General features: G+C 39.1%; 2 protein-coding genes across 2 annotated transcripts; both read left to right on the top strand.

Annotated features, from left to right (window-relative positions):
* Positions 1-913: 913 nt before the first annotated feature.
* Positions 914-4012, top strand: LOC124636581. The gene is made up of 2 exons (XM_047172732.1): positions 914-2366; positions 3771-4012. The coding sequence occupies exons 1-2, from the start codon at positions 929-931 to the stop codon at positions 3914-3916; spliced, it is 1584 nt and encodes a 527-aa protein (XP_047028688.1). The 5' UTR covers positions 914-928; the 3' UTR covers positions 3917-4012.
* Positions 4013-5164: 1152 nt separating this feature from the next.
* On the top strand, positions 5165-26218 carry LOC124636483 (thyroid adenoma-associated protein homolog). Its single transcript, XM_047172589.1, has 26 exons — positions 5165-5534; positions 5697-5877; positions 6038-6271; positions 6518-6776; positions 7668-7849; positions 8082-8293; positions 8858-9036; positions 9460-9647; positions 10016-10199; positions 10471-10626; positions 10971-11191; positions 12486-12600; positions 14431-14576; positions 14979-15152; positions 15858-16019; positions 18740-18815; positions 19255-19439; positions 20100-20238; positions 21095-21331; positions 21892-22014; positions 22934-23053; positions 23496-23599; positions 23688-23915; positions 24303-25048; positions 25319-25542; positions 25920-26218. The coding sequence occupies exons 1-26, from the start codon at positions 5429-5431 to the stop codon at positions 26199-26201; spliced, it is 5163 nt and encodes a 1720-aa protein (XP_047028545.1). The 5' UTR covers positions 5165-5428; the 3' UTR covers positions 26202-26218.
* The last annotated feature ends 439 nt before the right edge of the window (positions 26219-26657 follow it).

The following is a 26657-nucleotide window of genomic DNA, read 5'->3' as shown; positions in this document are numbered from 1 at the left end:
TTTTCTCAGAAATGGCCATCGGACATTTTATTTGTTTTTCCTATAACTTTTATATTCTGTTACCAAGCGTGCAGCTCTTCATCCAGAACAAAAAGACGATGCTACGTAAAAACTGGTCCTCAGGACCTGTTTCTGTTCAATAATCTGCATCCTCGGATGACGTTGAACTGGTTGAGAAGTCTCCTTGTGTTTGTATATGGTTTCGTAACGTAGGTACCTATGCATAGGATAAAATCTGTCTACATATTTCCGAGGCAGTTGAATATCCTTATATGTTCTTGTCAAGATCATAAGTTATCTACTTGTACCTGCTATTTACTAGGTCCTCGACAAGGAACTTTCATTTTGAAGAACGCTTTCATTGTGTGACTCCTGACCTGCCATTGTGTCGCTACACAATATTGACAGCTTAGGAAAACGAAAGTAAGGCTTTAGGGACATATGTACTTGTCTCTGCTACGGATGAATGAAGCGATTAGTTAAATTTTGACTGTGTTTATTTTTGTCGAATTATCAAAAAAAATTACACGATTTTTTCCATTGTAAAGCTCGTGAAAACTACATATTATTGGTACAACATTGTAGGTATATTGTGTGGCAAAGAGTGATTCTATTATTTGTATAGTTGTAGTTTGGGTTGGTGTACTATTTACCCATTTTAATTTCTTTCGCCGTAGTTAAACAACAAGTTAAAACAAATTATACAAGTACCATAAAATTAACAGTTAATTTGCAAAGTAGACATCGTGTCACAGTATAGGCAATTTAAATACAAATAATGACAAAAACATTTAGCGCGAATAATCGTACGGACAGCGTAAACATGGATGTGCGCCGGGCGGCCAGGCGGCGGCCGGCGGACACCGTTAGCTCACTTGTATAAATGAAGAACCCCTCCCGGCCGCCTTAGTTCACCGCGAGACCCGCCATGCGACTATACGCGCTTCTCCTGGTCGCCTCGGCCGCGCTGCACGCGCGCGCCGCCACCATCCCCGAGACAGAGAAAAAACTTATCGACATCGTCCCCGATAATCTGGACAAACTACCAGAAAACACATCGAGTGAACAGGAGCTAATCGACCAGGCGAACACTATCAAGGATGTTGAAAACAAACTTCGGGTCAAACCTGAAGACATCCCTGTAGAAGTCATCGTGGAAGATGCGCAGCCTGCCCTCAAAGCTGGCAACGAAGAAGAAGAAGAATTAAACAGGCCAGAGCCCGACTTGCGTAACCCTGGCCCACCTCAACGTCAGGAACATGAAACACAAAACCCCGAGTATTATGCATCTGAACAGCAAACCATTATACTCTTCAGACAAAGCGTTAACGAGGCGCAGAATGTTTTGAGACAAAAATTCCAGGGCATTGCTGATAGTATCCAAAATATGATTGGAAACAACGAACCCATTCAGACCTTACAACAGAATATCCTATCTCTTCGTGATGGCTTCTCTGCACAAATGAACAAACTGAATGCAACTATTCAGAGTTATTTAAACACTGAAACTGTCGACGCTGATAAACCTGATGTGGAACAAACTAAGGCAAGTTTCCATCAAATTGAAAAAGGTCTTTTCAAACTCAGAAATGACTTCCAAAGTGGAATGAACACCTTAGTTGATGTGGTCGGGGTTTCCGGAATGGGAAAAGCCGACAATGAAGTAGCGAGTTCCGGCGCGACCGCCGTGTCTCCCACTCAAGCGCCTGCTGCAGGACCACTACAGATTTTCCAGTACCTACAGAACATGCAAACTGCTGTCACTAATACGTTTAAGAATATCACAGACACGATCACCCAAACTTGGAACCCCTCGACGACGGCTGCACCAGCGATCATAGGAGTACAAAGTGATGCACAAGTGACGCCCGCAACCGCAACTTCTGCACCCAACATTTGGCAAAATTTGCAAAACCAAATAAATCATTTCATATCTCCAAACCAAAACCAACAAAACCCCCTATTCCCAGGTGCCGGTGGAATTGGAGCGGTATTCCAAAATGGTATTCAGAATTTCATAAACATGCTCAGGCCTGAAAACCAGGCTCCTGCAGCGGTTGCTGGCCAGCCCGCAGTACAACCTAGTGAGTCTGCAAGCAAACCTAGTTCCGAAGCGCAAGCAGAGCCAGCAAAGCCTGTTCAAGCCGTGGAGCCAGCCGCGCAAGTTGCCGCCGTGACTCCTGCCCCCGGCCCCATCCGCCAGATGCTACAGAACAACCCCATCACAAAGGGAATAACCGGCGCCGTGCAGAGGCTGCAGAACATCAACAATCCTGAGAAGCCTAGAGATAGCGAACAAGCTAAAGATACAGCGGAAGACAAAGCCGACAGTGAAACACAAAAAGGACACGGCGGGCCAAATAACGGTGAGTAAGAAAATACAACCCCTTTTTTTAATACTCATTTTTTTACCTTTTTCCTTAAACACAAAAATAGATATTTAAATCTAAATTATTTATCCTTAAGCATAATTTATTTCTTCCTTACACATTATTTCAACCAATTTCCCAACAGTGGCGGCGTGGGGGGTTTTCATCAATAGTCTGATAGGCACCATAAGTGCTGTTATAAATGGTACAACTGGCACTATCAGTACTGCCGTGAACAGTGCTATAAATACCCTGGGCGGTAACATACAGGTACCACGCGACTTGAGTGTCAACGTGATAAATAACAAACATGTGTCGCTTCTATCTGTGTTGTGTCTGTGTAGTAATTTTGTATCGATGGTCAAGTTCTTAGAGATGTAAGAAATAGGTGCATAACATGACCATCATACAAGGCGTGTCTTTGTTCTAAAAATTGTTTAATACAAAACATGCAGGCTAACCATTGAACCGTGCAATTAACCCACTATGTGAGTAGGTAGGGAGTATTCGGCGTTAATAACATTATGTGTATTTTGTAATGCTACGTACATAATGCGTCCTTATTTAGTGTAGCGTGCAATTAGATAATTGTGAAGCTATACGGACACGCTACTGAATCTAATAACCAGAACAAACAAATTCTTGTATCATCATCGCTATCAATCACCCGTTAGTTTACTTATGACAGGTTACGTTGGTTACGATTTAAGTATCGAGTTAAATAACGGTTCTACTCGTAGTTCAGTTATAATTAGGTCCTCTGAATCGCAGCGTCTAAAATCGATACCTACTATAATCTCCTCTCCATTAATTATTTGTGTCTGACAAAAACACAGCCGAATTGAGGTCCTCTTCCTCTTTTCGAAATTGTTTAAAATCCAGTACCTAATATCCAGATATACGAGTAGTTACCATCCATATAACTGCAATAGTTGTCGCAGAGAGAGCAAGGTTAGCGAAGTACATACATATGTATATGCGTCTTTGTGCAAATTGTTAGCACCATCATTTTAAGGTCACTTTCATAGTTCTCGTCAAAAGTAGGTTTATAGTATTTCTTGGAAAGAGAATGCTGAGAGCATAACCTGCCTTTCATTAAATGCGAAATGCATTATCGATTGATATGAATAGCACGTTAACAGAACAGCTTGAAGATAGCTGTCCATTTATTTTATGGCTTGGTCTCTCTGCTTAGATTTAATTTAATTGTTATAAGTGTTAAGTTTCTGACACTGATACACTACTTAGCTAGGTACCTACGGATTATCCCATAAAGGAAGTTAAATTAACTAACCACTATGATATTTGTTTAGCATTGATGTCACTAACACAAAAGCTGTCATAACCCCTGTCTGTGTAGTCTTTAAAATAAAATACTAATGATGGTTCTTATATCCACAGGGGATAGTAACGACAGTAACGGGAGCCGGGTAGAGGAACCCAAACCGGTTCAAGGAGAACCCGAGAAGCTTCCAGAACCACAGATGGAAAAACAAGAACACATGAAAGAACACAAGACCGAGGAGGTCGCTGACAAGACTGAATAAGTCATTAGTGTGATATAAGCGTAGCATTATTTATTTATTAAGATTTTAATGTAAATAAAATAGAAAATGGCGAGAAATAAACATCTCTCTGACTGATGCGTTGTGTTAATCATTTACCATTTAACTTGTCTACTATAACAAAAACATAGCCTTATTGCCATCTCGTTACGACTAAAGTTTCAATTAAAAGTACCCGCCGGTCTGATCTCCATAGCCAGTTATTGGATTGTAATAATATTTACTAGGTTCTCAATAGTGATATGTAATAAACGTACGTCTCAGAATCGTTTGCGATCTCAGTCATACCTAGTAGCAGTAGCTAAACCTTGTATAAACGGGGTTACTACTGAATCTTGAGCTCAACGATGCACAATATGACCTAAATAAATATAAATGAAAGATATAGTAACACAAAGACTTATACCTACAGGTGCCTTCCACTTAAGAGGTAGTCGTCTCGAATCACGGAAGCCAACAATCAGGGGCCCGATTCTCCTAAGTTAATAATGTCAAAATCGAATCGCAATATGATCGCAATAGCAGTTTTAACCATATCTGGCATTCTGCTACTAATAAAAGACCAATCGTATTCGATTGACATTTGATTGGTGTGCGATTGGTCTGCTATTTTAGTGATTTTGGTCTATACGGTAGTTTGCTATACAATCATATTGCAATCGTAAATCATTTGTTCTTTCTTTTAACTAACTAACTAGTTATAAGTTAATGTTGTTAATCTCATTTAAGTGAACCATGTTCTGTTCTTATGAGAAATAAAGTTCTTTAAACGTATCATATTACAATCGATATGATTCATTATTGAATCATAAAGACGGATAAAAACGTTTATTTAAAAGAAATATAGCGGAATGCCACATACGCTTCAATCGTAATTGAGTCGTGATTGGATCTAAGTCGGATGTGAATCGTATGTCGCTTAAGTAAAATAGCAGAATCTTGCCACTGTGCTTATGGGTTTTATTTCGCTAAAATACTTGAAAATTGAGACCTTACTTACCTCGCTATTTACAGGCAGGTTAATCGCTTATGCATCTTTACTTTTTATGTGTGTTTTATGAGAATGTCAATACAAAAACGGTCGGCTCATATCTTATGCTGACTCAGTTAAAACATCAGATATTTTTTTAATATCCCGCTATCAACTGAAGTTTCACTTTGGTATGGAAAAACAAGTTCTCACAATAATAAAGAGGGATATAAGAGTAATTATCATGGTCATGGATGAATTATTTTCGTATACGTGTTGGGAACTCCCCTCGGACTATTTTTAACTTCTGTTTCAACTACACCGTTTACATCTGTGGCATGTTATATGCTCTATATTCTCTTTGTATTATCTATGCTGATTTTGACAGCAGCACGACATAAACACGACTTATATTTTAGGTTATAAAAATATATTCGTGTTTATGTTTGCAATTTATGAATGATTTATTCGGTTTTATTTAATAGACATAAATATATTTAATAAAACTTACAAAAAACTTCACAATGAACGGCTTAGCGCTAAGAATAAACCGAGGCGGTGGCGGCAAATCGAAAACTTCTATTGGATACTCTCCGATTGCCATTCCTACTTCTTTATTTGAAAATACAGGTATAGGAAAAGAGGATTTCAATAAATGATCAGGCACTTGTAAATACATGTCTATGCTATTTCAAAAGTAATACACTCGTTTATTTAAACTTGAAGTAGTTTTAAAGTGATTAAAAAATTATTTCCTATAGCCAGCTGTTGAATATAATTTTCTTTTTTCAGAGAATGGTCATAAGGAAATATATGAGTTTATGAGTTCAGTCTGTACAGATGATCAATTAGTAATTCTAAAAAATATTATAGACACAATCAAACAGCCTGTTGATGATGTTATAATGAAGTTTCTTGTTGCTGCTTTCTTCCACGCTGAAGCTAAGCATCCAATTAAATGTGTGGTGTCAAGGTAAAACTAATAATTAATAACTATCCTACCTTTATCCAATAAGTTTCTATTTTATGCCAGATTGTTCTAGGCTTTTAGGATGAAGTTTGTGATTCTCGTCTCTGGGTTACACTGTATAAAAATTGAGTAAAATGCTATATTTATTTAACATTTTTTACAGGCACATAATCAAAAACAAGCAGCTGCAGGATCCATTCTCAGATGCCCTAGCGGTACAGATCACAGCTCACATAACAGCCAAAGCATCCAACTACAAGCAGTATGCGGACGTTGTAGGCAAGCTCATCACGTGTATAGAGAACTTTCCCGCTGGAGTCCAGGCTATGAAGATGGTGGAGTTGGCACTTGCATGCTATCTGACGGACTGCTTGAGTTGTTGTGTGGCAACGTTGAGGTATTTCTGTAACATTAGTAATTTACCTAAGAATTTATTCTTGCCTTAATGTTAAAAAATCTGCAATGTTAGTGGTAATATTCACATACAATAATATAAAGGACTTCCTGGCAAAATATACAGACATGAAGAAGGTTCAGTACTCAGTACTTTTATTGTATTTCACATGTTTATTTAGGTGGTAAAACACATGTAGATGTTGAGCACATCAATCCAATTTTATCAATGTCTATTTTATGATTTCAGAGAACAGAAAACCTTATCTCCAACGGAAAAGAACGAAATCTTCACCCTAGCACATATGACCATAAGATTGCTACTACATATTACTCAGAAAATTAGCTCAGAAAGTAAAAGTAATTTGATCCTTATGTTTGAGGAAATAAGGTTGTTAATCCAAGATTTGATGTTTGATGATGATGTGCCTATGGATACAAAGAGTGTGGGCGGGATATTGTACCTCACTGTGCATGTTACTGAGTATGGGACTGACAGTTGGATAGAGGCAAGTAATAACTTATCATCTAAACTTTATCATTTACTACAATATCATATGGATGTCAAATATGTTTAATTAAATAGCCCAAAATCACTTTCGCCAAGAAAGAAAAAGGGTTCTGAACACCTAAATAAAAAATGTAATCTTTTTAAATAGCAATCTTTACTTTGAAGCATTGCTACATCCTACATCTATACTTATATTATAAAGAGGAAAACTTTGTTTGTTTGTTTGATTGTAATGAATAGGCTCAAAAACTACTGGACCATTTTTAAAAATTCTTTCACCATTCGAAAGCTACATTATCCATGAGTAACATAGGCTATATTTTATCCCGGTACGGGCAGGGGCCCGATTCTCCTAAGTTAATAATGTCAAAATCGAATCGCAATACGATCGTAATAGCAGTTTCAACCATATCGGGCATTCTGCTACTAATAAAAGACCAATCGTATTCGATTGACATTTGATTGGTGTGCGATTGGTATGCTATTTTGGTAATTTTGGTCTATACGGTAGTTTGCCATGCAATCATTTTGCAATCGTAAAACATTTGCAGACAAAATGATTCATTATTGAATGACAGAAAAGATTAAAAACGTTTATTTCAAAGAAAAAATAGCGGAATGCCACATACGCTTCAATAGTAATCGAGTCGGGATTGGATCTCAGTCGAATCGAGTCGAACGTCAATCGAAGGTCGCTTAAGTAAAATTAGGAGAATCGGGCCCCAGTAGTTACCACGGGATGCGGGTAAAACCGCGGGAAAACGGCTAGTCCTCTTATAAAATTCATTTTTGGTTAATTCTTTTCATATAAAATTTTTGAAGTCAATCTTAAATGACTGATGTTAATGAATGGTGTTACATTAAAAAATATAATATAATACGTTTACAGGTTCTGGACCCTGGCACCAAAAACATCGGTTTATCCAAGTTGCTGACACTAGAAGCGGGTCGACTGAGTTTATACTCTGCCATTGTGACCGTAGTCTCAGCAGACCAACTATACACACATACTGTTGATGATGAACCAGCGATTCTTGCAGTTACCAAGAAGATATTGGATATTGGAGAGAGGTAAGTTTTTGAAATCATTTGTTGGAAGCAACAAAACTAAGAAATTAGGAATCACACCACCTCTCTTACTTTTTGAGTTGAACTAACTTGTACTAATCTTTAAAACATTGAAATGGTTTAATCTATGTAGTTTTATTTGCATGACACGAATATTTGAAATGTCAATTTCCACTACCAATTTTGAGACTGATTTGTTTTCTGTAAAATATTGTATCTCCCTATATATTTCCAGGAGTTCATCAGAAGCAGCATTTATCCTAGCCGTGGCTCGTACAGCACTACAGCTAGGCAAGCTGGTGTCGACACGGGCGGGGCTGGCGCTGAGTGCGGCGCTGCTGGGGTTCGCGTGGGGGCAGCTGGAGCACCACATGGACAGCGTGCGGCACCTGGCGGGGCAGCTGCTGGCCTGCCTCGTGCGGTACTGCGCCCACGCTGATGCTGCTGGTGAGTGTAGCAGCAGCTACTGCCAACAGGTACAGGTTACTGCCAACATTATTCAGGTATTATTGCATCATCGTCATCATGTCCAGAGTTGTTTCCCAACTATGTTGGAGTTGGCTTCCAGTCTTACCGGATGCGGCTGAGTACCAGTTTTTTACAAGGAGTGACTGCCCTATCTGACCTCCTCAACCCAGTTACCCGGGCAACCCAATACCCCTTGGTTAGACTTGTGTCAAACTTATTGGTTTCTGACTACCCGTAACGACTGCCAAGGATGTTCAATTACAGCCGGGACCTACAGTTTAACGTGCCATCCGAAACAGTCATTGGTGTCCAAGATATACTTAGAAAGTACATATAAACTTAGAAAAGTTGCATTGGTACATGCCTGACCTGGAATCGAACCCTCCTGCTTGAGAAGTTGGTGCTTTGCCTGTACTACTAAGTTAGCTTCTGATGGGAAGGTGGAGATTTTAAAAATATGATTTAATATTTTACATGGGTCGGTTATCGATATCTAACAATTCACACATTTTACGTACCTTATCCTATTTTATACCATTACAGGTGACAGCAGAGCTCTAGACACGTTAACAAGCGCTCTATCATCAGTAGAGCGATCGCGTAAGAGCTACTACATCTGCGTGTCGCACGTGGCGGCGGAGCTGCCCGCGCGGATCGTCCGCGCGCTCGTGCGGCCCAGCGACCTGCTGCCCGCTTTGAGAGAACAGCCATTGCATAATACTGTGAGTTTTCTAAACTTATTTTAGACTTCCAGACCTCATAAAGACCAAAGGGGAAAAAATACCTTTAACTGCCTTTATCATGAAGTACCAATGAACGACTAAACTGATTATTTGTTTTTTGTTCTGTTTATTATTGTTAGGACAAGGTTTAGTTTAATGTGGAAGGTAAAAAAAAATACAAGTGCGAGACGAATTAGCGCACAAAGTGTTCTGTAATATTATCAATATCGATCACAAAATTATGTACGTTTGTTGTATTTGAGTTCGTCTCGTTTTTAATATGTGTTGTTACAGTGGCAACAAAAATACATCTGTGAAAATTGAAACTGCATAACTTACAGTAGGTACACAGCCCGGTGGCGTACGAATGGACAGTAGAGTTTAAATAAAAGGGCCAAAAATTACACCTAACTTTACTTCCAGGCTCGCGCAGCCCTAGAGGCATTACTCGACAAGTGCCTCCCCAGCTGCAGCTCGGAGCAGCTTCACGCAGAATGGCTGCAGCCGCTGCTGCAGTGCGGCAAGGATGCAGCGGATGATCTGCAGCTGGGAGCGCTGCAGCACGTGCTGGCCAGAGCTGTGAGAGTCAGGACTGATGTCAGGGAGTATCTGTGAGTCTACAGCGATTATGTTTTTTCAAGTAAAGGGAGATAAATAGAGAAATGGTTATGAATTTGTCGGTTGTATGATGTAGGAAAAGTATGAGTGATTTTTTGTCTCCCGTAAACGGATTAACAATAAACGATATCGAACTATTGTGTAATGTCTATTATTTTGTAATTATTGTACTACATGACGTCACAAGCCCAATCTCAAAAAATGACTCATTCATTTTATTTTGAAAATTAACAAATACTTTTAGAAGTATGCTCCGTAAACACGGTACGGCGGCGCGTCAATTCAGCTTAGACGTATAATATATTTTATTATGCATTCGATTTTTTTTTATCATTTTTCAACTAAATACCTTTATTTTCAGACTACAATACATAAAAGAAGCGAGCACAGTACCTGAGCAGCGCGATCTAAAGTGCGTATTAATGTTATTACGCGTAGTTCGTAACTCAGCTGGTGGAGAAACACTGCCGCATAGTGAGACACACTGGAAGGGCATCATAGCATATGATGTACTGGAAGAGGCCGCTACAGATGCTGTGGATGAGGTAAACTGCATTTTCTTTTTAGACTTACAGCTGCATGTGGTGAGATTGGAAGCTAACCCCAAAATCGTTGGGGAAACGCTAAATAGACGAGTAGATAACAAGTATACTTATTTTTAGTAGGTATATAAAAACTTACTTTTCGTCGTTTCCTCAAAATCCGTTCAATAAAACAAACATTAGTTTATAATGTGATTGTAACTGGTTTTATTGTTTTGCTTTTTTATTCAGTGTTGAAAATCAAGATAAATAATATTCTACCATATATTTCCAGACTCGTATCCTCTCTCTATCGCTAATAGTGGAGTCTCCCAAGAGCACAGAGGTGTTCTCTGAAGGTGACCTGAAGTTAGTGCTGCACTACCTCACGCACAACATCAATGCGCAGGCGCCGAATTTTCGACAACTCACGCTCTCTGCTATGAAAAAAGTACGTATACTGCTTATATTCTATATGAGTAACTATTTAACTAATAGTAAACAATCTTGATCAGACTTATAACGCCATCGCTACTTTTGTGCAGTGAACCAAAAACCGATCTGACAATAAATAAATTACAGCTTAAAATATCGATTAATTGTTTTGGAATTGAACAATTTTTATTATTTTATTTATATTGATTCCGCGCTTAGTTTTTAGTCGATGTCCGTCTCTAGGATAGGAGTCCTAGTCCAAAGTTCATCTGAACATAAGAAACCCACTTTCACATTTATAATACCTATTGGTAAGAAAATGCACAAACAAAATCAAACACACATTCAACCTTTTTCCAGTTCATAAAGCGCTTCGAAGAGAGCTACGCAGTATTACACCGCGAGTTACAATCTCGACCTAACGCCGACAGCCATAAGGTCGCATATTACTTGCGCTTCGCGGAGGACTTGCGTCGTTTGTGCTTCGCAAGCTTGCTGCCGGGAGCTAACTACAGTCGGCGGTTTGTGGCCTTGCAGCTGTTGGCCTGGTGCGAACAGATGTGTTTGGAAGGTTATCAGAGGTCAATATTATCTTCCTTCTTAAGAGACTGAGCCCCACGACACAGGGTATCCTAGTGTGGGGTTCGGTGTCATTTACATGATGGATTGTACTTGTTTTAGAGAAATAAAGTTGTTTATTTATTATTATTATTTCCTCTATAACCCGTAGTAAATAATGTTGATAGGATTTTCTATACAAATGCGTATGAAACAAATAACTGAATCAATTGATTAAGCATCTGTTATTATTGTTATTGCATTAGCTTTTAGCCCCCATTATGAATTGAGTTCTTTCCGTCAGTTGCACAAAGCTCAGTTAAAGTTAATGCTTATTTAAATCTATTGCTGACTCTTTCTTTGTCGACCAGATAAAAAATGCAAGCAATAGATTTAATGAAGCTTTAATTTTGATGGAGCTTTGTGCATCTAACGGTTAATCTACTTTTCCAAAAAGGCTGATGATAGCTAAAGTTCTATCAAAAGGAGATGGCCAAATTTTCATAGAAAAAAAACCCAGAATCGACAGCAATGAAATTGTTACCAATAGGTTCTTTATGATAAACCTTTGATGGTGCCAAAAATTCCAGACTGAAATCCATGGGGTATAGGAGCTATTTCATATTATCGCAAAAATAGGTTATGTTGAATATATGTTGATTTTAAAGATTATTAACATCAAAGGACATAAAAAAGCAAAGTAAACTAACATACAAGCCACTAGTAACAACCCCATAGTTTCAGAGTTGGCATGGGTGATTAAAAGGTCTTGTATTTAACCATTCCAGATGCAATTAAGCACCGACCTTACCTACTTGGAGAGGTTTCGCAGTTACATGCAACCTTCACAACTGGCTATGATATGTTTTTGGAGAAATTGTCTTTGAAAATCGCGCCATGTGACATTGTCAAATATAACAAATGACTTAGCAATGCAAAAAGGTCCAATCACGAGTCTGCATTCAACTTCTAACGAACATCAAACAGTAAAAGTAAACTTTTTTGTGAACTAAAATCTTGATCGAAAAAACGTTATAAAAAGAGAACCCCATGGTTTTTAGATGATTTGAAATACTTTTTAAAATCCACAAATTATACTGAATCCAATCATACATATGAAGTTCCTGTCGACTCTGGGTGTTTTTTTGGCCATCTCCTTTGTTCTTTGCTTGGAAGAGTTACAAACACCCATACATTGCATACTTTCGTTTTTAAAGTATTGGTAGGATGGCATAATAAACTACATGGAAGTGTCTGTAATGTGATGATTATTAATCATACAAAAATTATATAATCATTGATTATATAATATTTCAGGAGTTGGGAGCCGGAGTACGTGGACAAGTTGCTGCGGCACCTAGAAGACAGCTATGTGAACAACAAAGCCTTCGCTCTTGAAGTGCTGGCCAGCTGTCCCGTAGAACTTCTCAAGGTAACACATACAATCAGATCATTGAAGGGATTTCTATAGCTGACTAACTCTAATTTAACTCATAGGCATAGGCAGATTTTGTCCATTTAAATGGCTCGCAATAACATTCTTATTAGGCATCTAGATATTGAGAACTCTTGAACAACTCGGAATTTTCATACTTTTTTTAAATTAGAGAGTTAGCAAACATTATTTTCGCTGTTTTATGTATATGGTCTGGTACATAATATGGCATCATAATGATTTCGAGAGTTACAAAGTTCAAAAATAATAATAAAACATTGCAATAATATTAGAATATTTAATCACATTTCAATGTCATCACTAATACTAGGGCAACACTTCTTCCAGTCCATAGCATTTTTATTGATCATGATCACAAAAGTCTGTACCACCACGACCCCGGTACACGTCACCACTATAAAGTCATATGCCCACTGCACATCATCCATACACAATAACAAAAAACCAAATAAAATCAATAACACATCACTTAGGATACCCAAAATATTCACAAACCACACCACAGTTATATTTAAACTACATTTAATTTTGAAAATACTCGATAAAAGTATCACATTTCCAGTTTCTAAGCCAAGTAGTAGAACAACCGTAATCGTACCAATGTTCAATAAGTTTAAATCTAAGGCTGATTGCACAATGTATAGTATCAAACTTGTGATGATAAATAGTCGGTACCAGGACAATGTAACTTTGGTTTCCTCGTCTTCTATTGGTTGACAGTTTAGAACTATATAAATATGGGATAGAACAATGTTGAGAACCGTGCCTAATGTAGCCGAAATGAGTATTATAAAGAATAATATAAGTATGGTGTATTTATAGTCTTTGGGAACTAGAAATGTGCCCACAACACAGCAAGTAGCGATACATTTAACCAATATCTGTTTGGAGTACAGGTAGTTCACTTTCCGCCATTTTGGTAGTTTGTAGTTTGCGCCCGCGCATATTATTGCGCAAACTATGGAGATTAAAGTGCTGAAGTATTGTATCAATTCCGGGTCGTTATTTTCTGATGTAGTAGACATGTTTACAAACTCTTGTGTTTGTTTGTATGTTTGTTTCGGGGTTCAGTTGGATTGGCTGTTCATTCCCAAAACTGCTTTGTTCTGTCTTCGGTTTTCAAACACACTCAAGTATTTTTAGTAAAACTTCCAGTCTATAAATGTAGTTACTTTTTATATAGCACTTGTTTAAAACTTATATACTTAAACGATTTTTTTTTCTTCACTATACACTTTTTTGTATTATATTATAGCAAATATGATTATTTCCGATGTGGTATAATCCTTTCTGTCACCATGGTCACGCAGATTGTTCTCAATGTCGGCTCCATATATATCTATTGTTCATTTTTAATTAATATAACATGATTAGATAAGGTGTTTGTTATTTTATAATAGGGAATATGAATATAAATATGTATTAATTAACGGATAGGTATATGTGTAATTATCATAACCTTCTAAGTTATGATATGACTTTGTAGGGCATTGATTTGAATTTAAATGAATGGAGATAAACTCCACACTTTGTTAATACACCTGTATTAATAAAGCCTAAGTATGTCTCAGGCTGTAGAAGACTATAGATAGAGTTACGGTCGGCTCCTTTGATGAATATAATATCAGTTAACTTCTATTTAAGGAATACATATAGCAGTTTGACATATTTTCTATACAAAACCTGTCAAAACATCAAACATATTCTACAAATAAAGTTATTTGGTGATTGAAAAATCGGCTCTAAACCTAAAATACGAGACATCATTATTAACAAATCTTCTAGCAGTTTATATTATGATTTCAGAACAAAAGCTACTCTATAAGCTTGGAGTTAGAGGACATAATCAGTCAGGCGTCCTTGTTGAAGCCTACTGAGTGCGTGTCGGCTGCTTATAAACTGGACTTGTTGAGGACGAAACTGCCGGAGTACATACTGCAAAATGAACACTGGTATGAACTGTACATTTGATTTATTATGTAACAAGGATGTGTGTTTTCTTTGTTGATTTTATGAGTGATGGTTTAAATAAGGTAAAATTTTAATGTTGACTGTGTGACACATCTTCTCGGGTCAAATGTGTAGTTTATTAACTCTATAATTTGAATAGGAGAAAAAACCATTTTTTTATTTGTTGGTAAAAATATTTTGAAATTAAATTTTTAGTGGTTTTAAATTATAGGGTTATCTACCTGGTTTTCTGTTTCATGTATGTTTTTGTAACATATATGTAAAACAATGGATGTCTTTTGTCCGCAGTTCGCCGCTTGCTATTTTCAGACATAATATCTTACTGCGTTTTGCACAAAATATGTTACAAAATCAACCAACAGTTTATCTCCACATCCCCACAGCGACACTTCACAAATCCCAGAGCGTGTATCGTACTCCCTGTGCTCTGGCCTGCTCCGCGCGGCGCAGTCGCAGCTGCTCGTGGTCCGCGGCAGCGTGGTGGCGGGGGCTGCGCGGGCGCCGCTGTACGGCGTGCTGCACTGTCTGGCACATACGCTGGGACAGGTGGAAGCTAAGTATGACAACCAGTTATTCTCAATTCTCAATTCTTTATTGCATACCATAACGTATTACAGGTTGTTGGTGGGTTATAGATATTAGTCACAATTATGGACCCTGTCGGGCACAGCAAACAATAGTAGGAGAGAGGAGGAAGAGCACTGTGTGTTTATATTCTATGTTTTATCATTATTAGTTAAGTAGTTAGTAGTTTGAAGTTTTTTTTTTTTTTAACAAACACGTATAGTTATAAGGTTAATGAGTTTTGACGCTTGTTGACTTTAAAGGAAGTGCGGGTCCGATTTGAATAATTATTTCATTGTTGCCCATTTATTGAAGAAGCAAGAATTTATGAGTGTGTCAGAGGGCGATGTCGCTCCTAAGGAATATAATTACATAAGCTATTTACCTACAAAAATTGTTAAGAAGGTCTTGAGCATAAACATGAATTGATATAGCGACGCTCTTATGAAACAGTCTAGTAAATAAAAAAACGGAAAGTTTTTCGTCTTTTTTTTTTTAATATTAAATATCCTATCTTTGCAAAAATTTGTTTCTAGAAACTCAAAAAAAATGACAATTGACGAAGTTTAATGAAATTATATTTCCGAAGTTTTCACATAACGATAAACATATATATTTTTGGTATCTTGAAAACCAAAAAAATATCAAAAAACTAAAGAACTTCATATTGAGAAATTTAATATTTTGTTTCCCCACAGAGCGATATCTTGTGACGCGGACTGGTCGGCGCTGGTGGGCGACACGTTCGCCACATGCATGTCGGTCAGCGAGGCCGTCGCCTGCGTCGTCAACAACTCCTCGCCGGAAGGCCACCTGCCCATGGACATGACCGTGCAGGTCACTGATCATGGCAACTCCGGGTAAATACATAGTAACTACTAAATAATTAGAATATCTGTGTGCCAGTGGCGAGGCGTCCTTATAAGCCGATTCCCATCGGCTTCCCTTTCGAATTTCAAGAAAGAAGCATAGGTATACGTTATAATATAGGTATAGGTATAATTAATATAATCATTTAAACCGCACAATTTAAATATGTAGGTATAACAAAACGCCTACCACCGTAAAAAAAATTGTCTATAAATTACTTGAAACATTTTGCTCCTACTAAACAAGCCGCGGCTTCCTCCTCCACACAAAACTACGCTTGCGTGACGTCATCCACGCCGCGCCGAGCGGTAAGCCGGCTCACGGAGCGGCTTCCGCCAATCAACACTCGCGAGTGAACGAGAAAGAACGCGTCAAGAGTAGAGTAGCTATATCTGTCTACGCGCGAATGACAGCGCTTAGAGCTCTCAAACATGTAAACAAACAAATCAGACAAATTCACTCTCATTGTTCTTATTTTGTTTTAGATAATACCATTAACAATTTGTTCTTTGTATTACTTAGGGCTGATTTTTCATTCGCCAGATAACTTCTATCTGAGGAATATTTTTAACGTTTTGACAGCTTTTGTATGGAAAATATGTCAAACCGCCATATTTATTCCTCAGATAGAAGTTAACTGATGATTGAAAAATCAGCCCTTAATTGAATTTATTAGTGTGTGTATCATTTGGAAATAACATAGTTCGTGTGTGTGTTTTAGTTACATTATGTCAACAAGATGGCGTTGTGCATTTTTATGCATTGTGTAGCAGTGAGTACGTCATGCTCCCTTAGACGGCACTGCTTGCGGTAGCGTCGGCGGTCGGGTTGCCTCCCTCCCTCAAAAATGTGCGAGGGGGGCGATGGCTGATCCTCGCGTTATGCTCGTGAACGGGTGCTGCTTGTGGTGCCAGGTCGTCTTACTGACTATCTATTAGTTTTTTTGTTTTTATTTGTAAACTCTTTTTATTTTACATATGTTCTGGCTGAGCGGTCTAATTTACTAGTTTACAAAAGAATAGCACATGTAGGTGGGCACTCCCTGATATTCTATTAAGTGTAAATATTTGGAGGCTATAATTTTCTGTTCATCAAACATATTCAATGCTTGAGTTAGTTAAGGTATGTAGGGTGAGTGCTAGCTAGCATGTGGTGTATACATTATTTTTACTGTATTGTCCTCTTTTGTAATATACAAATTAAATTGTATACAAATGTACATATCAAACAATGTTTAAGGTTCTTCTAACCGAACAGACAGACATGTGTTGCTGGGGAGTTTGTTGCGCCACTTCTTCTTCCCAGCAAAAACACATAGGAAGTGGTGAAGGGTGGGCGTTTTGGGGGCTGTCTTTTGTAAATTTTTTTTTTGACGTTCGAAAAGTGCTGTTTTGCAGCCAAGTTTGAATAAATGACTTTTGATTTTGATTTTGATTTTGATTTTATGCAAATCCTGAATCGCGGTGTTAAGATTTTCCGCGATTTAATGACCCTAGTTGGGAATTCATTTATTTTTATGAATTCACCAAGCATATAATTTTGATAATTTTGATTAAATAGTTGGCAGTATCATTACTCCCTACTAATTCCCGCGATCGCACTGTGTGACCTGGTACTCAGTAGTACTGAGCCAGTACAAGTACAGTACTACAGTGGGTGTAGTACACCCACTGTAGTACTACAGTGGGTGTAGTACACCCACTGTAGTACTGTTCTATTTTCACTAGGTACACACTGTGTACCTAGTGAAAATAGAGATACCTACGTTGAATTGAGTTATTTTGATACGTAGACAGTTGGCATCAGGTTTCTTTTTAGTGTACCTACTTTTAAAACTTAACTAGGATAGCATTTATCGCATTAGACTGTTTTCCGACAGACTATTTACTTTAGGAAGGAACTTATTTTTCAAGGTTAAGTTTTGAGAATAAAAACGTGTTATAAAACTCGGGCACGCCGCTCGGGTGAATTACCGACCAATATTACGTCTATATTAAAATTACTAACGTCCTGACGGATAAATACCTACGATAAATATCAATGGCTAACAGGCCGTTGTAAATTAAATACTTAAAATGTATTGTTTCTAGTGCCAAGTTTTCTCAGATTCTAGTACCTAGTTAATATACCTAACTAAAAATAATAAATTTTTATAGATATTAATAATCTGCCGAATTCCTCGAGAAAACATGTTCAAACTATCAGTCTCTCAGTCAGTGCTAAAAGGTGGACTGAGAAATTACCTCCATTACCTCTCCCCCCCCATCCCTGAGTACTCCCCCCCCCAGTTTTTTTTTGCTGCGGCTTCCCTATTTCATTAAACCACCCTTCGCCACTGCTGTGTGCGAAATTTACTTTGTCAGCCTTTTAAATCTTGTGAAAAGAAAACTCAACATTAAAATGGTAATGGTAATTAAATAGGTTACCTGCTTTGTTGGGGTCGGCTTTGAGTCTAACCAGAGGCAGTTGAGTACCAGTAATCAACATGAAGCGACTGCTTATCTGACCTCAGGGGTACCAGGGTAGATGCCTACTCTTCATTACTGAATGTCAAAAAAAAATATGATTGCGACTTAACAAAAAAATCTGATGCTACAGTGAATATTCCTTATAAAATATGGTTTAAATAAGACACCAACAGCACAGATTACTAAATATGTATAGTTACCAGTATGTTATTATATGTTAATATACATATGTTTTTGTTCAGTAACGTGACGCTGGATGACGGGCGACAGGTGACGGCGCAGATGGTGCTGCTCTGCGCTTGGAGATCTGTTAAAGAGGTACACTATACCGTCTTAAATATATATCCAAAAGTATAGTACAAATACTTCCTACTTCCGATCTTCATACTATCCTACTAATCCTACTATCTTACTTAGGTATATTATAAATATAAAAGTTTGTGAGAATGTATGGATCTTTGTTACCTACTTTTTCACGCAAAAACGGCTGTACCGATTTGGTTGAAATTTGGTATGTATATAGGTGATACCCTGGATTAACACATAGGCTGTTTTTAAACCTATGTATTTTGCTGGGGAAAAGTGGCGCAACACACTCACCAGTCACACATTTTTGTCTGGTTTGAAAAACCAGCAGTCTTATTACAAAAAATACCTGCTGCCATATTTATCTTTAAAAACAAGTTCAGAATATTTTTTAAATTGATTTTTGGGTGTACTTTAAGTTTACCGTGAGGCTAACAGATTGTTTGTCCAGGTATCACTGCTGCTGGGCGGCATATGTGGCCGTCTAACCGTGTCCGGCGAGGACGGGCAGGTTGGCACCCTCAGTGAAGACCAGCTGGTGAGGGCGGGGGAACACTTCACGCGGCTGCTGGCGGAGACCAAGCATCGCGGCGCCTTCGAGCAGGCCTATGTTGGCTTTACCATGCTGCTGGATAGGTAAGGAAATGCCTAGCCTATTAGTTAAGTCGGTTGTCCAACCGAATGTGGTTGAGTAGCAGTGTGTCATATCGTGTGACTGCCTATCTGACCTCCTATACCCAGCAACCCAAGTAACTAATTATTTCTTGGTAAAACTGATTGTCACACTGGCGGTTAACCGTGTCCGGTGAGGACTGGTGTTCTGGCACCCTCAGTGAAGACCAGCTGATGAGGGCGGGGGAACACTTCACGCGGCTGCTGGCGGAGACCAAGAATCGAGGAGCTTCACCATGCTGCTGGAAAGGTGAGGAAATGGCTAGCCTTATAGCTAAGTTGCGTGCAGGTGTGTGTCAGTGTGCCAATTGAATTAAATGAATGAATAAAAAATAAATTACAAATGACAGCTGCTATCTACAATATGTCTTCCGAGAGACTGTTACCTATCCACAGCAGATCAATCATTAATGTACATACATATACAATGCATAAGCATACATACATGAGCAGATTTTCACATGGGATAAATTAAATTATGTCTATATTTGAGTTTTATTTACATAATTATAATGTGTGACTTCCTGGTGTGGGGCATTGCTTTTATAAATGCGTATGAAGAATGTGTATATATTGTCGTCTATAAATGTGTTTGTACGTTGAGTGTGTGTGTATGTGTCGCAGACTGTGGCGGTGCCGCAGCGCGTCGCTGCACGGGTTGCCGCGGCGGTGGCTGCGGGAACTGCTGCGCGCCGTGGCTGGTGACGAGGACAACAAGCTCTGCGCTACCAGGCGCAGTGCTGGATTGCCTTTTATGATACAGGTTAGTAGTAAGTTAGAATGGGTCTTTATTTGGAGCTAATAAACATATTTAATAAGAATAATTCTGTCTGCCTACGACCGAAGATCGGTTATCGATTTTTTGTATGAGTAAAATGAAATACACTAATGGAAATATTGCAATGCACTTGTCTTGCAAAAAGTTTTTTAGAAAATCCTACAAAGTTTTATAAAAAGATAGTTTGATTATTTGTTCTGCAAAAAGTTTAATGTGAGGAGGAAACTTAATTACAAGAGGTATTTTCTTTGTAGTTATGATAATGTTAGTTTTCTGTGTGTAAACGAATGTGCTGCTAGTAGTTCAAGGAATGCAATTTGTATAAAAATACTGCTATTGTTTGGGTTATAACGAGCATTTTAAATTCAATTTTATATCATACTAGCTTTTGCCCGCGGCTTCGCTCCCGTCAACTGACTTCTCTACTTTACCCTATTTTTTTTTTCATAAGAACCTTCTCCTGACAATAACAAACACAACAAAAAAAGAATTAGCCAAATTGGTCCAGGCGTTGTTGAGTTATGCGCTTACCAACACATTTTGCGATTCATTTTTATATTATAGATTTTGAATTTTAAAAATTAAAACTAAATTCCCTAGGTACTATTATTATAAATGCGAAAGTAACTCTGTCTACCTGTCTGTTACGCTTTCACATCTAAATCACTGAACTGATTTTAATAAAATTTGATACAGAGATAGAATTGACCTTGAGAAAGAGAACATAGGATAGCTTTTATCCCGGAATTTTGAAGAATTCTCTTAGAATCGCGATATAATCGAACTCTACGCGGGCGGAAGCTAGTTTACTATAATTTATTTATTTGATTATGTGTACCAGGCGCTGGTATCAACAGAAGTGCAAGTGCAAGGCAACCCTCTCTGCTTCCAAGAGTGCATGACTACCCTACTCTCCCTGTGCACGCTTGGCGCCCGCCGCGCCCGCGGGCACGCGCTGCACGCGCTGCACGTGCTGCGCGCTCTGCTGCGCCACAGTGCGCTGGCGCAGCGGGCAGCGCCCTATGTGGCGCCCGCGATGTTAGCTGCCTTGAGAGCTTTCGATGCTAATACTTGGGCTGTAAGTACTTACTGCATATAATATATGTAAATAAAAAAATAAATTCTGTCTGGTATGTTGAGGTCATTGAAAGGTAGTAGTGTGTGATTCGATTAATGTAGGTAATGAAAACAATAAAAAAAAAAAACGTTCCAAACAAACAACGTGAATAAAATTACACAAATAAGACAAAACGTTTTGAAATATCGCAACTTAATTGGGGATTTTTCAAAAGAGCAACATTGCGTTTGCGTCGCTTCGCGCATGGCGCAACAACTACAGTAATCATACGACTTATCAGGAAATTTGCAATACCGACTCTATATTATCACAACAGGCTGGATAAGACGAAAAACAGCACGTAACATTCTATTTGAAAAATACATTTTGTACAATTTGTAGACTCATAATTAATTTTATAAATATTAGCATGCCATGGCAAGTTGCAAACGTGTTTTTAAGCACATTACATACCTAATTATATTATCATCCTACACGAGTGCACCTGCGTGTGTATGTAATTACATATACACTATTTATGGCAAATAAATGATCCTATTCTATTCTAAATCATGTTATAGGAGCGCAACTCAGCGACATTGCTGCTGAGCGCGTTAGTATCGCGCGTGTTCGGCGTGTCGCGCGCCGCCATGACGGGACGCATCTTCTTCCTCAGATACCCACAGCTATACGACTTCATGCTGGTAAATATACACTTTATTATTTTCCTGATTACAACCTCCATAATAAAGTAAAAAAACAGATTTTCGATGTTGCAAAAAAGACTGAAAAAGAATGTTCTAAAAATTGCATAGATTTTTCTTACATGTTTCTTTCTACAATAGAATGTGAACTTTCATTTTTATATAGTTACTAGCTTTTGCCCGCGGCTTCGCTCCCGTCAACTGACTTCTCTATTTTACTTTATTTTTTTTTTCATAAGAACCTTATCCTGACAATAACAAACACAACAAAAAAAGAATTAGCCAAATTGGTCCAGGCGTTGTTGAGTTATGCGCTTACCAACACATTTTGCGATTCATTTTTATATTACAGATTATTAAATAGTGTTGCCATTCTGAAGTTAATTACGTAACGAGAATCAAAAATGAACGAAACAATACTTTATTAAAGTTCACATTTAAGTAACTTCAGGGAAAAATCCTCGACGGACGCTATAGTGTGCTACAATTACTTCCATATACCTCTTAACTACCTCGCTGGTCTAGCTGTCGCAAGCGCGGCTGCTGAGCACGAGGTTCGATTCCCAAGTCGGGCTGAAATCACTTTGTGGGTTTTTGAAACTTTCGCAAGTAAACTGCCTGCCTACCTGAGCTGAATGAGCCATCTACCTGGATGAGCCTGGAAGTTGGTGATTGATACACCCGTGCATCAGAGTTCACTCACGTTAATGTTGGTCCTGTGCCTGATGCGCCCTCTCTGCTAGTGTCGGAGTGCGGATTGATAGAGAGTGCACCTATGTCTGCGCAAATGCTTGTGCACTATAATATGTCCTGCGCAGTTGGCTGATCTTTATGAGAACAGCCACCGTAGCCAATAATAATCGACTGCGGCATCATGTCGGTCGCTCGATGGAATAGTAAAGCCAGTGTATTGTGATAGGATGCGCTGGTGCGGGGCGGCAGCGAGGCTCACACGCTGCGGCCGGCGCTGTACGCCGTGCTGCTGCTGCTGGCCAGGCTCTACCCCTCCTCGCTCGAGGGCACCGAGACCAACCTCAAGGTAAACACGACACACTTTATGGCATCTAATTTGTCCTTGTTTTAACCGACTTCCTAAATAGGAGGAGGTTCTCAATTCGTCAGGATTGTGTATTTTCGTGAATCTTTGTCGTTTTTAGGTCATGGCACACATGACCGGCACGGCACAGCACAGCTGCAATACGGCTCTTCTAGGGCTGCAACGCTGACGTTTTATAATGTTTTATATGATATACAATTCGGTCAAATCATAATTGGAGTTGCGCCGTACATGTGTGCCTTGTGTACGTGTTTCTTAACAAACTTTTATTAGGTCGACCTGTATGTATGTAACTATAGGTACCTATGTATGTTACTTTTTTTGAACAAAAGGCTCCACACTTTTTTTAGTGCGTGCTCAAAGCGTGTTTTTTCGTTTTTTAAACATTTTTTTTCAAGACTTTTCTTGTGTTCCTGCATTGCAGCTAGTATCGTTCGTCCCGCACGTGCAGGCCTGCGCTCGAAGCCGCGTGCTGCACACGCGCCGCCTAGCTGCACGCGCGCTAGTACCGCTCATACCACATCAAATGTAAGTAAATACGGAATACCGACGAGTTTTATGTGCCAATAAACAAATAAATGACAAAAAATTCAAAAACAACTATATACACATACAGGTTCAGCAAGCACTTCAACTTAATGCTGGAGCAACTCGAATCCTGCGACAGTAACACAGCTCACGGCATCGCACTACAGCTGATTGAGCTGGTTCGTCGGCGGGGGCCCGAGCTGGCGGCCTGCGGGCTGCCGGCGCGGGGCCTGCGGGGCCTGCTGCGGCGGCTGCGGGCCCCGTGCTACGTGCTGGCCGCTGACCTCGTCTGGCTAGTCAGCTTGATTGATTTCACGTGAGATTGCTTTGTACTATAACTAGCTGTTGTTTATGCGAATTTGATTGAATTGGTCTTTAATTTCGTGAGAGATTGCTACCTAACTGTTGTAGTATTTTTCACGGCAACACTGTGTCATCAGATTTACTCTTTCACTCTGTGTATTCATTTACATGTCAGCCAATAGTGCCATACATGTCCGTCTCTAGTGTTTTGGTTTGTAACTTCAGAACAACCTCTCTTTGAAGAGATAATGAGATTTCTTCTTGAAAAAAATATGTGCATGAATATCATCATCAACTCTGCCGTAGTGCATTTACAGATTTTCAAAAAGACCAGTTGGACATAGTTTAACTCGATTGCCTGCCCTACAACATTTTAATAAGTATATTCCTTCCATTCCAGATTAAAAACCTTACCACAAGAAACAGTAACGGAGATCAGTTCATGCCTACACACGTTAATATTCCCCCCGTCCCCCGCGGCCGCCGGGCCGGGCCGCGACCTCTGCCTCGCCCGAGCCTTGTGCCTCTACCTCATACTCGCCACCAAGTACAATGTCACAGACATACCCTGCCTCGTCTACCAGAGCCTACAACATACCTCCTATGAAGTAGTCCTAGCAGTACTAGACTACCTTTTAATACTACACAAAGACCCAGAAGTCGACACTACTAATTACCACGAAAATCTGACAGAAATTGCTGATACATCCTCTATATTGGAAAGAATAAAGAGTGAAAAATACATTCAATTGCTTTGCAATGTTCTAAAGAATAACTATTTAGAGTGTCAAGAGAAAAGCCTAAAAATTCTCATGTTGGAAGGCGACATACAACGGTATATAATAGAAGCTAAGACTGATGTACTAAGTGACGAAGAAATCATTGACAAACTAATCGATCTTATAGAAAACGAACATGAGAAGTTAACTCACATATATTTACAAAGTCTGCTGGACCTCATAACGGTGCAGTTAGTGCAGTCCAAGCTTCGAGGATCAGTGTTACTGCAAGTAGTGAGGGTGCTACTTGAATGCAGTTCTGCAGAAAACTGTGTTAGCACGAGGACTGTGGTTGCCAAGTTCATAGAGACTAACTTTTCTGTGTTGTTGGAGGTTGATGTTAGTGAACTTGCTGATGGAGATAAGTGTGAGTATACATATTGTCCATGTATGTATTGTTTATTTTTTTTTGCTTGTGGTCATCCCGTTCATTCCTCCCCTGACACATTCAAATCGTTTGAGTTGTTGGATCTCGTTACTATTTATTATTAATTTATATTATATAATGGCACCGTTTACTATATACTCTATGCAAATCACGCCCTATGTCCTTGTTTATATTTTCTACCGTAGTCAACCAAAAAATAAATTAGCATTTTAATGTTGCCGTTTTTAAACCATGTATATTAATATCCAGTTGAACTCCGCGCCACAATATGGGCGACAACAATAACGTTGCTAGAGGACGACGAGCCGCACAGCCGGCGCCGCGCGGCGCGCGTGGCGGGCGCCGCCTGCGCCGCGCGCCAGCGCCTGCGCACTACAGCCGGGTCCGTTGAGGAAGCGGTGGCGTTGTTGGCGCTAGCGGCGCTGCTGGACTTCCAGTCCGTGGTGGTGGTGGCCGATGACGTCACTGATGAGGTATGGATACTCGCTACATACGTACAGAGTCACCAACATACATAGGGCCAGACTGAATTAAACATATGGCTTGACACCTGTCAGGATTGCTAGATAAGGAAACAGAAAGTAACAGATACGTAGATAGATGCCATTTTGTTTTTTAAAACTCATAACACAGAAATTCTGTTTTTCTTGGGAACTGTATTTAAATAGCAACCGATTCAAAACTGTACCGCTGTTTATTATGAACGATTTTAGGTGGCTGTATATCAGAGTTAGGAAGAAATCTATTTGGACCCTTAAAGTCGTTTCAGAAAAAGGGTTTTAAAATATCCTCCACCACACAATAAATAATTTTTGACTCTATTCTAATTGAACAAATGTTTCCCTTTCAGTGTCGCGTGTTTGATCAAAACGAAAGGTACAACATATTCCTAGAGGAAAGTGTATGGACGGTCGCTTGCGCAGACATTCTCGCCAACGATTACAAGTTGAACGATACCGCAGTGTTCGCCATCTTAGACAAACCGACCTACAAGCAAACCTTTGACAAGCTGTGCAACGACAATGTAGACGTTTTCAGGAAAATGGCCGCCGGAGAGAAATTACCGCGAAATGATACATTAAATCCTAAGATAGAACTATTTGTAAATAGATTACGTAAGCCTAGTAAATAAAATTATATTTTGGTTTATCGTTTGTCATCCTCCGAGCCTTTTCCCAAACTATGTTGGGGTCGGCTTCCAGTCTAACCGGATTCAGCTGAGTACCAGTGCTTTACAAGAAGCGACTGCCTATCTGACCTCCTCAACCCAGTTACCCGGGCAACCCGATACCCCTTGGTTAGACTGGTGTCAGACTTACTGGCTTCTGACTACCCGTAACGACTGCCAAGGATGTTCAATGACAGCCGGGACCTACAGTTTAACGTGCCATCCGAAACACAGTCATTGGTGTCTAAGATATACTTAGAAAGTACATACAAACTTAGAAAAGTTGCATTGGTACTTGCCTGATCTGGAATCGAACCCGCGCCCTCATACTCGAGAGGTTGGTTCTTTGCCCACTAGGCCACCACGACTTGGTTTATCGTTTGTACAAATTGTAAATAGAAATGTTTTATCAAAATGTTA

This window comes from Helicoverpa zea, chromosome 14 (assembly GCF_022581195.2).
Source record: "Helicoverpa zea isolate HzStark_Cry1AcR chromosome 14, ilHelZeax1.1, whole genome shotgun sequence".
In the NCBI taxonomy this organism is placed as follows: Eukaryota; Metazoa; Arthropoda; class Insecta; order Lepidoptera; family Noctuidae; genus Helicoverpa; species Helicoverpa zea.
The sequence above is the reverse complement of the archived record's forward strand: the minus strand, read 5'-3'. Positions and strand labels throughout refer to the sequence as shown.

Coding starts and splice junctions, on each gene's coding strand:
- LOC124636581 (XM_047172732.1), top strand. CDS start 929: ATGCGACTATACGCGCTTCTCCTGGTCGCCTCGGCCGCGCTGCACGCG. Junction 2,367..3,770: donor ACACGGCGGGCCAAATAACG/GTGAGTAAGAAA, acceptor TTATATCCACAG/GGGATAGTAACGACAGTAAC.
- LOC124636483 (XM_047172589.1), top strand. CDS start 5,429: ATGAACGGCTTAGCGCTAAGAATAAACCGAGGCGGTGGCGGCAAATCG. Junction 5,535..5,696: donor TTCTTTATTTGAAAATACAG/GTATAGGAAAAG, acceptor TTCTTTTTTCAG/AGAATGGTCATAAGGAAATA. Junction 21,332..21,891: donor TCGATGCTAATACTTGGGCT/GTAAGTACTTAC, acceptor ATCATGTTATAG/GAGCGCAACTCAGCGACATT.